General features: G+C 41.9%; 1 protein-coding gene across 1 annotated transcript; it reads left to right on the forward strand.

Annotated features, from left to right (window-relative positions):
* The first annotated feature begins 1,611 nt into the window (after nucleotides 1–1,611).
* On the forward strand, nucleotides 1,612–6,780 carry nol12 (nucleolar protein 12). The gene is made up of 6 exons (XM_080723707.1): nucleotides 1,612–1,937; nucleotides 2,600–2,705; nucleotides 3,486–3,534; nucleotides 3,915–4,066; nucleotides 4,928–5,010; nucleotides 6,299–6,780. Exons 1-6 carry the CDS (start codon nucleotides 1,828–1,830, stop codon nucleotides 6,504–6,506), a joined length of 708 nt encoding a protein of 235 aa, XP_080579833.1. The 5' UTR covers nucleotides 1,612–1,827; the 3' UTR covers nucleotides 6,507–6,780.
* Nucleotides 6,781–11,255: the final 4,475 nt, after the last annotated feature.

The following is an 11,255-nucleotide window of genomic DNA, read 5'->3' on the forward strand; positions in this document are numbered from 1 at the left end:
GGTGTACAAATGGAACCGACAGCTCCATTTGGTTCCATTTGTACACTGTTAAGAGTTACAGACTTGTATGGGTCAATTTAGAACCCCATAAAGGAACGCACAGAGTATGTGGAATCCACTTTGAGAACCACTGATGTACAGTAGATGACAAAGCCGGATGCACCACAGTGGATTCGAACCCACAACCTCCGCCATGGTGGGCAGGAACTTTACCACTGCGTCACAGAGCGCCCTAGTTGCTCTGTTTTCACGTGTAGGTAGATGGTCCTCTATACAGAAGGCACCAGGTAGCTTAGCAACCACCACTGGACACCTCAGGTCTCCTGAGACATTCCTGTGGATTAATATAGAAAGACAGCAGGCCTGAACACAATAGAACCCGGCCCACTGCTGGGAGTGGCAGCATGTCACATACACACTCTATTCACTCTGGAGTTCCTCACAGAACTCTTTTGAATCCAACTGAAAGGAAACAACTTTGAGAAGGGAGGGGGATTTAGAAAAATAAAAACAAGAGTTAGTATACAGGCCAGAAAAGCACTGAAATACACTCTGTGTCTGTCTGTCTGTCTGTCTGTCTGTCTGTCTGTCTGTCTGTCTGTCTCGATGCCAAACAAGCCAAGGAGACCTCATATTGTTGCTGAGGTGTAAATTAATCTTATTAAAAAATAGCAGATATACAAGCTCACAACATTCAATGGGTGTGACGTGAGCTTGTAGATCAGCTATTTGTGCTACTTGTGTGCTATGAAATGTCACAAGAAAAAATATATATTAGCCTTGGATCAAGACTAGGAGTGTTTTATCCAGTCTTTTCTTTCTTATCTATGATATGCAAATGTCAAATAAATGTCAGATAAAATATATCTAAGATAGTCTTGATCCAAGGCTATATAAATAAGGAGATAAGAGGTTTTTGACAGCAACAATATGTAAAACAAGGTGATTAAAAGAAAACATTGCATATTAATTGTGACTCGGGTGGGAACTGGAATATGCTATTTCAATTAAAATGTGCAGCCCAAAAGCCATTATTCTATTGTTGTTGTTGCTTTGTTTATGAGTGATTAAAGGCGGTGTGAGGGTGAGAGACGGAATGTCCATTAGTAATTTTAGGTGAGAGTGAACATCTTTGGAGCATCCGGACTATAGGATCCGGACTGAGAGAAACGCACTTGAGTTTCAAGTCGGACATAATTGTTAGATGCACATGCACTCTGGATAAAGAACAGGAAGTAGAGCAGAACAAAAACAACACACGTGTGTAAACGTAGGGCGCGTTCGGAAATGCGCACTCAACGCACTGGTGTGCTATGTTGTCGTTCGTTTATTCGGTGCACTTGGTGCGTTGTCGTTCGGAAATCCAGTGCGCGGCGCACTGGTGTGTTGAGTGCACGCACTCACCAACCCTACTCAGAAGATGGGGTTAGGCAGTGTGGTGCGGTGGTGCGGTGTTCTGATTGGTTGGTTTTCATGGCCGTGTCTCGAATGCTTCTCAGCTGTGAACAATGGAGGAAATTACCGCAAAATGCAGCATTTGCAGCTTAATTGGTCGTTTGGCCTTGATAGTTTCACACTCATTAACGTGTAAACTAACAGCAGGTATGCCAATGTTACATCTCCTTTCAATATCAACGTTACGTTAGCATACTTAGCAACTGCTGCTTTTCAGAAAGTTTGCCTTCAGAGTTCAGAGTGAAAAAGCACACAGCTGCCTGTTAAAACTGGTCGTTCGTAAATAAGCCACACTGAACGCACTCTCCAACGTCACGCCCACTGCACTCACTACACTGAGCACACACCCGGTGCGGGTTTCCGAACGCACCCATGAAGAACACGAAAAAGTCTTATAATGCGCCCAAAAATGGCAAATTCAAGCCTGGATATAAGAAAAGAGGCGAAAAATGCGTCGTTACATTTGACGATAAAGATCGACAGTAAGTAAAATGAGCTTTTTGTGCCTTAGCCAGTGGCAGATAACGGTATTGGTTTTGTTTTGACTATCAGTTAATCATTTGATTGATTGATTGATTGATTGATTGAATAATGTATTAACAGTTTGCAAAAAGTACAGTGGTACGATTATATAATGATGCTATAAGGATATTAAAGCCCCGATGGCTTGTTTCCATTGTGGTCATGTATAAATTGCAGATGCAGATAGGTGCTCTTTTATGGCACAAACGTGCTGCCTGTTCTTTTCTTTAAACTGAAATAAAAAGTTAAATTGTTCAGAATTATTCATGTCAAGGACCCAGGCCCAAATGAATATTATGTACCATCTGAAAATAATTTGTGCCAGGGACCCCCATGCAAAATTTGTGTCAATAATATGTAAAATAAAGAAATAATACGATTTTGTTTTTTGTTTAATGTGAGCTTGTAGATTGGCTATGTTCAAATAGCACATACTTATAGGGGTAAAGAGTGGTCAACCTGATTATGATGCCCTCAAGGACTCCTGGGGGTCCCTCCCTGGACCCCTCTTTTGAGAACTATTGTTCTATTAAACAACTTGTTGTGGAGGTGATGTGTAACGTAAACTGTAGTAAGGAAGGCCATAAAAGTTGATTGTTCTACCTGGTCCTGTCATGTGCAGGGAATACCTCACAGGGTTCCACAAGAGAAAGGTGGAGAGGAAGAAAGCAGCAGTGGTAGAACTACAGAAGAAGATCAAGGAGGAGCAGAAGAAAGTCAGGGAAGAGGTACATTTTAAGCACTTAAACCCTCTAGTAGTCAGAGAACCAGACAACTGTACTTTGACTGCTTTGTGAGCTTGTAGATCTGCTATTTTATGGCAAATGTTCCCCCCATAAACATGCTGGGGTTCAAGTGGCTTTTGTTAAAAATAAGTGTTAAATAGCTCTATTTTTTCATAGTAATCATTCACTGCTATAAAGTGTTCAGTTTCAGTATCAGGGGTCTCCCAGTCTGTCCAAAACCCATTTTCAGATCTGGATGGATACCAATTCCATCCAATCAGAAGAGAGAACTCAACTCACACAGAGTCAGTATACAGTATAAACAAGTGAAATGGGAAGTGATGGCACTAAGAAATGGAACTGGAACACTGTAAAGTTGATGCTGACAAATGGGTACTCTCTCTTGATTCGGATGAAATTGACAACCCATCCGAAAAATGATTTTGTTTATTTAAGAGCTGGACGGACAGGTAGACCTGTACTGAACAAACACTCTATAGTAATGATTAGTATTACAGCATAGAACTTTAACTTTTTAACAAAATACTTATAGTTTTAACGGCAGTCCATACTGTCTCCGACCACCAAACCTTTCGTCAGAAAGGTCTGGTTCAACTACAAAATGCCGCCACTCGCAACTTCTGAAAAGCATTACCCCAAATTTGAATTCGGAAGGCTGCACTCCCAGTTGTTGTGACTCTCCGACGACAAGTTCAGTGGTCGCCCTGCCTTTTAGAGAGACGGTATGGAGACTGTTGACCAATGACATGTTTCTGTTTTCAGAGACACAAAACATACATGAAGATGCTCAAGGAAAGAACAGAGGCCCTCGGTGAGTGTGTTTGTGTGTGTGTGTGTGGGGGGGATGTGTTGTGAGATTTTCTATTCACTACTATACTAAAATGTATGGAATTTCTTAGATTATTTTGAAATTTTATTAAATTATTTTTGAAAAATGTTTTGACATTTTATTTCTGAAACATTTAAAAAAAACTGTGGCAAATCATCTACAACCCACAAAACGGTTCTTTAGATTTTCGTTGATGATCTTCGTGATTTCATCACTCTGTTATTACTATTGTACCAAGATTCTTTATTAATCAAATAAATTAACAAATTGTTGCTTTATCATGTTATTTTAGCACAGAGATTCCATCTCTGAGTCTCCATCTCTCACTATTTCTTATCTCCTTCCCTTTCCCCATGTATCAGAGGAGGATAAAGATGATTTGGAGGAGGCAATAATAGGCACAACAGAGTCTATCCAGTATGACCATCCCAACCACACTGTCACCGTGACAACCATCAATGACCTCGACCTCACAGGGCCCAGCAGCTTTCTTCTTGGCCCAGCAACAAATCAGGTAAAGAGAGTGTGCCCCTCCCATAAATGGTTACATGTGTATTGTTGGTAAATGGTGCATTTATATAGTGCTTTATTCCGAAGCGATTTACATAGATTGTGCATTGCATTCACCCATTCACACGCACACACGCATTCATACATCGATAGCGGAGGAAAACATGCAAGGCACCAGCCAGCACATCAGGAGCAATTTGGGGTTCAGCGTCTTGCTCAAGGACACTTCAACACTAACTCTGGGGGAGCCCTGGATCCCGGGATCGAACTGAGAACCTTGCGGTTCTCCATCCGGCCCCTCTACCTGAGCCACTAACACCCCTGGTTGGTAGATTAGTAGTGGAGACAGTAGTGGAGACGTCAGTTTTTGTATTCTCTTTCAGTGTGCCTTTCATGCTGATGCTCTTCTTTTTAAGTATCAGTCATTGGAAGGGACTCTTAACCACATTAATCCTGGCTTCCCCATTTTGGTCAAAAAGATTAAAAGAAGACAAACAAAAAAAGTAATGCGGAAAATAGTTCTTGAAGCTCATGAGACGTGCTGTATGAGGTTGTAAATTGGTTATTTTGGCTAATTGTTGTACAACACAGTATACTGGGTTTAAGTGGTTAATGGCTCTGAGAAAACAACACAACCAGGTGTGCTCCCAAGAGAAACAAGAACCTGGTTTTCATGGTTAATTTTTTGTTAGTTGCAATTCAACACAATAAAATCCTCAGTTTTCATTTATCAATTTGTAACCCCAAAGCCTCCAAATGTGACCAAATATTGACTCTTAGAATTAAATGAATACTCAGGATGTTACATTGTATGTACTGTATGTATTTACAGCAGTGGAATTACTGTGTCATCTGTTGCATTAAGGTTCATGGAAAAAATGAAGATGAAGGGGAGGAGAAAATGGTTGCAATGCCAAAAAAAGCCAATAACCCCATCCTCAACAAAAAGTAATTACACACACACACACACACACACACACACACACACACACACACACACACACACTCTCTTATATCCTTCAGTAAGCTACTGAATTACTGCTGTGACACCACACCACGTTATTAGAGTTATGTCATATATACTAGGCCTGGGGCGGTATGGACATTTTGTTACCGCGATTACCGTCTTCCCATTTACCGTCGGTACTGCGGTAATTACCGCACCCCCGTATCTATTAATTAAGGTTCGGCGATAAGCCAAAATATTGCAATCATCTTCCCAAAATTCGCCTCTCCACAGCATAGAGTATATATAGCTCCACAGCCTGACTGCCCGAGTTATACTTCTCCGTACAGCACAGCGGGTATGGCTTTCAAAGGAGCAGATCTACAAGCTCACAACACATCGCATCCGCGACGCGTTCTGAGCTTTTAGATCTGCACTGTCGGGTTACCATAGTAACGTAGGCTAGCTACTTGGGCTTTTCAGACACAAACAGCTGTGTGAACAAACCAGAGGAGGACGGGTAGTCAGATCGTGTACAGTGATTCTGTAAACTCACGTCACGTCTCAACTCTCAAATCGCAGTGATTGAGTGCTGCTATATACAGGTTTTAGTTACAAGACTTGACAGAAAAGGTTATAAAATCGCCGACGCGACGGACGGGGCACAACGTGCGACGCGGTGTAAAAAGTAAAATAGTTTCATTTTCGGTTTTAGTCCACGCGGCCCGCGCTCCGCCAGTAATCCGTATGAATAAAAAAATATATGCCACAACACAAAACATCCTTGTGTCGAGTGGATTACAGAGAATTTATGCTCATGCTGCTCCGTCATAAGAGTTGTGCTCCGTACTCTCCTGCCCTGCATGTGCACTGTGTGCAGGGTCTGTGACTGAGTGACGTATGTGGCTTCCAACGTGTGGTACACGGCCCAGAGCAGAGCGGCATGGAGCGCATGCGGTCCTCGCTTCTCCCCCGTTTTAAAACTCGCTTGTTTTCCAATAAAAAATAGACTTTTTTTTTTGTCTTTTTACCGCGGTAAGCACACTGACACCGCGGTAGACCTCGGTATACCGCGGTACGGCGGTACGGCGGTTACCGCCTCCAACCCTAATATATACCAATTTTAATGATCTGTACCCAACATGCAGCCCATCTCCACTGAGCCCCAGTGCTCACATCATAGCTGTCGCTAACCAATACGTTGCCGTTTCCTGTCTTTCTATTAGTGTTCCTCTCCGTCCTCTTGTCAGTTGTCCTGAGTTGTTATTTCTCGCCCACCTCCTCCTGTAGGATCCGCAACCTGGCAGCCTCGCTCAGCAGTCACACCAAGTCCAAGAAGAGGAAAGGGAAGCAGGAAGGGAAAGGGAAGCAGGAAGGCAGACGAGGACGTACGACTGCAGACAAGAAGCACGCCGGCGAGCACACTAAGACCAGGCCCGGGAAGAGCACTAAGAAAGAGAGGCGCAGACGGCAGGGGAACAGAAGATATCAAGACTGAAAATAAATGGGGGGGAGGTTAACGAATATAGAAATGTATTTTGTATTGAATTACAGGTGAGGAGACTGGATTGAGCAAGATGGACTTCATAGTACCTGTGGTGCTACAAGCTGGAAGGGTCTTTGATGTGTCAAATGTTGTTATGGCTATAACAAGTGTCTACTTAAAGTAAAAAAAGAAGAAAGAAAGTAAAGACATTTTTCATTTTTCACTGCCCTTACTTCTTCCATGGGGACCTGTCTGCTGCAGGCTTAGATATGGCCAAATGTACCTTTTTTCCCTTTTTCTTTTTAAAATATGGAACTGTTTTTGTTAAATATATTTTTTGCAATGTATAACTAATGTATTTGCTGAGACTCTGAATAAACTTAACAACAAAAAAGAACATTCAAATAGGTGCAGTGTACTCAAATGTTTATGCAAAATGTTCTCTGTGGAAGTTAATCTGTCTGAAGCCCTATTGTTTATTTGGAAACTTGACCCTATTCAACATCCTTGTTTAGAGCATCAGGAAATTAATCCTTAGTTTAGGACTATTTACCATCATAACACAAAATTACCTGCATGTGAGAGATCTAAGGTTAGTACTACCCTTTCCAGCTGTGACATTTTATCAGGGATTTACTTCATTGGATTCCTTTTTCATTTAATGTTATATAATGCTCAGTAGGTTTTAATGTATGTTAAGCCCATACCTCACTAGTGTTTATTTATTTACGTTAACCTGAGCCAGTGCATGCCACCTGTCACTAGCACGAGTTTCATTTCGCTTTCTAAAGCCCATGATATTTAATACAACCCCTCAATGGATGAACCACTGAGCAATCAGCTCCATTTTGGCTCCAGGCCTGTCCTGGTGCCTTGGACCTCTGCAGTGTTAACCAAGAGCCATCATGGCTGCCGTGTGTGCTTCAGTTTCACCCATTGTCAAACTAGCCAATGGGATCTATAGTAGTTAGGCAGCCAGAGGGGCATAGTGAGCATGGAGACAAGGCATGTGCCTGCTGGGGGTCTGATGGACAGCTCATCCTCTGCCTTCTAATGCCATATTTCTAGTTCAGCTTCAGCTGATAGCAGGAGCCAGTTCTGTCAGGTAATGTTGATCACCTTTTTACTTGTTACTTTAAGATCAATCAATCCTTAAGATTATAGTGTTATTGGCCTACAATGTGCTGTCATTTTTGTGAATTTATGTTTATTCAGGGGTTTGTTGTGAAGACAGTTTGAAATGTGTTTAATAATACTGTTGATACCTTGTGGTAGTAGTAATGCTATTCTGTGGGGAGCTTTGATAGCGCTCTGACAGGATTATATTTCACTGTCCTCGTGTGTGATTATCACCCAGCTCAACAGTTCCGCTTTGGAAAGTGCACAAACCATGAAATAACAGATCCACTTCATCAGTCATTCGGCTTTGCTCATTGCCCACACCTGTCATTGGAATGGCACTGTTCTAGTTTTAGTATTTTTCTAGTGGCAGTTTTCCCTCTTTTCTTTCCTGAACTGTGTCATCAGTGTAAGTTTGGCAAATTCTTCTTCTGTATGTTTGTTTGCTTCACTGCATTTAAGTGGTTCCACATATAGGCTAGACTCCACTAGTTATTCTAGTGTGTCATCAGGGGTGAAAGTTATGTTAAACTGTGTGTGTTATGTACGGTAAATGATTTGAACTGTGCAACTCTTTATCTGCCTCGTGCCTTCCTTCTGCTCACTGTTTCACAGTGTTCTCTTTGGGATGCAATGAGGGTGCGAGTGCCCCCTCCGGACGTGCCATGCCCCTCTCCGGCGAAGAGCCCATGTGCCCCAAGTTCCAGCCCAACATCTTCGACCCCTCCCGCTGTCATGACTGCCTTCGGCAGAAGCACCTGCACTCAGGCGCTGTGGAGAGCACCGAGGCAACGACTAAACCACAGAGCCCTGAAAGTAATTCAGCAACAGGTTCTGGGATTGGTACTGGAAATGGGATTGGGATTGGCCTACTGACACACAAAGGAGCTCCATTACAAATAGTCCCATCCAAGGCAGAGGAAAAGGACACCAGCAACAAGGTAAGAAAGGGGAGATAGAGGAAATAGATTTTAAAAAGGCAGGCAAGATGAGAGTGATTTATGGTCAGGAGAAAACAGAATGGGTGGATAGAAGCTGAGTGATGAGATTAGTTGGGTTGTAGACAGGCGGGTGAATGAATCACTGGGGTCACAAAGAAGACACTGAGGTCACACACAAGACAATCAACAAATAACCAGAAAGGTGAATGAGGTAATATGTAGATTGAATTTACTTATTTTCTTGGGAGATGCATAGACACAAAAGCAAGCACTCACGATTCACATTATCTTGGATAGGGACTGGACGAGAATCCATATGACCATATTTGGAAAAGGGAGGCAGTCATGTGTCTCTGTAGATCGAGATCACAGAGAGTGTATTGTCAGTCGCATGTATAGCTGTAAACACAGTTCGTTAGATTGTGTGTGATGCAATGTTGCGTGCTAGTGTAAATTAAATAAATTAAGAAAAAGGTCAGGGGGTTGGGTATGGTGGATGCAGGCAGTGGCTTTCATTACAAATTAATGAAGCAGGATCATTTACTGCCCCTTTGGGAATGACTTGTAATGCTAGACATAGGAGCAGTGTACAGATAGGACTGACAGTTTTACATACAGCATTATAACTTCAGACAACTGGACAATTCTCTTTGGGTTGTTGTTCATCCTATTGTCTTTACAGTCCTTCACCATCCATCTCCCAGAGCAAGTTCAAAGTTGGATTGATTGCTCACAGGAAATAAAATGATGGTAGAGAAACACAGGAAAACAGCATTCAACACACTTATTGAACAAAGCCAGTGACTGATATTTACTGATGCTAAATACAAAGATTAGGCTGGTTAGACGATCAATTTTAAGAGAAGGAATTACGTCCAGAGAGAGAGAGAGAGAAAAGAAGCTGTAATTAATTAATAATGAGGAGAGCCATGGTCCAGGTTGAGTTACAGCCATGTAACTCTAATCGCGCAACAGACTGAACATGTGAGTGTATGTGGTGGAGAGGTCTTGGGGACAGACTCTATTCAAGTAATTTCTAACGTGAAGATGGGGCCAGACAGACAGACTTGGAATAATTAAGTATGGCATTGTGATTTTGAATGGCGTGGTGTTATAATTATTCAGTGTGATTGATTTGTGAATGATTTGTCATGTACGCACTGAGAAATCATTGTGTGATTTGTATTCTGAATTGTGACTTTATATGCTTCCAAAGTATTTGACAAAGATATGTGATGTAGATTCTGTCAAGGAGCTGAGGAAAATGTCTCAATCTGTATAAAATTATAATTATTGTAAATTATCACCAGCAGCCTCACATCTCATCCTCCATATTGCACACCACCAAAAACCACTAGGGTAGCGATGGTGATTGACATGACATTGTGACTGGCCCGTGTTTCCACCTGTGTGTCAACCTATCAGGACGACTCTGATGGAGTGTCTGTGGTGAGCAGCTACTGTGATGTCAGCGGAGGTCGAGCAGGTTATGGGAAGAGCTCTTTGTGCATCCTGAGTCCCGACTGTGAACTTTACCTATGTGACGAAGACGACGACGGCGACATCGACGAAGACGACGACAGCACAGACAGGTAGGAACACTTGAGGATCTTTATCATATAATCAGTTACTCCGATATTATATCAATATCAATATCATTGACCACAGTGAAAGTCTTTATTAGTGCTTTGCACAGTAATACTGGAAGATCATCATGAATGAATGTGATAATGCGGGATGCTATGGATACTTCAATTAGTAAATATACTGGATCATCACTGATTGAAGATGTGTAAAAGATGATTGTGTGATTAAGGAGGGTTGGAAAATCTAATAGATAATTATGATAACATAAAACATTGTAAATCTTTATCTTGAGACTTGAGACATTATAGTATAATCTATTAAGTACACCAGAAAGAGCTGCAGATTATAATCAGGTACAGTAGAATTATATGCATTGTTATGCACCAACATTCACATCTAATCATTATTGTGATGCAGATAAGTTGATAAGTAGTGTATTGTCTATGATGTTATCTGTGTATGTCATTTACAGTATATAATTACATACAATATATTGCTCTAGAGTAGACATCATTAGTTCCCTTACTCTGTCTGTTTCTATCTGACTCTTTCTTTTACTCTCTGTTGCTCACCATCTCATTCCTCTCTCTCGTTTCTCTCTGTGCTGTGCTCATCATTCCTCTCTCCTCTCCTCTTCCCGTAGCGGTCGTGACCAGAGCGACTACCCAGAACTCTACGGTTCTGTCAGTGCAGAGGACGACTATCTACCGGTCCGTCGCCAGCCAACCCATATCAGCATGACCCGACTTGATCCTCCACCCCACCGGCCCAACCCTCGCGTTTGGATGGAGGAGGCACAGAGTAAGGACCGCTTTGGAAGGCATTCAGGTACGGGAAATAGACTCAACATATTCATTCATTTATTTGTTTATGGTTGGCTTAGAAAAATGTATCACTACATCATGAAATAATATAGATGTAAATGTGATAAGAAGGGTAGGACAGTTTGAGCCGGAGCATCTGATATGGCCGTTATCAAGCTACACCACTGAAATACTGAAAGTTCACTTTTTAAATGGAGAGAGAGAGGGCTCGAACAAGAACTGTAACAGAAGTGGGATTGCAAACTACAGTATGTACTGTAGTAGATAAATGCATGTTGGCAGACTGAGCT

This window comes from Nannobrachium achirus (assembly GCF_963921795.1).
Source record: "Nannobrachium achirus genome assembly, chromosome: 4".
Taxonomy (NCBI): Eukaryota; Metazoa; Chordata; class Actinopteri; order Myctophiformes; family Myctophidae; genus Nannobrachium; species Nannobrachium achirus.

Bases quoted from the DNA above. Each gene is read 5' to 3' on its own strand.
- nol12 (XM_080723707.1), top strand. From the start codon at position 1,828: ATGAAGAACACGAAAAAGTCTTATAATGCGCCCAAAAATGGCAAATTC. The intron at 2,706-3,485 runs GTACATTTTAAG...TTCTGTTTTCAG, and splicing joins AGAAGAAAGTCAGGGAAGAG to AGACACAAAACATACATGAA. The intron at 3,535-3,914 runs GTGAGTGTGTTT...CCCATGTATCAG, and splicing joins GGAAAGAACAGAGGCCCTCG to AGGAGGATAAAGATGATTTG.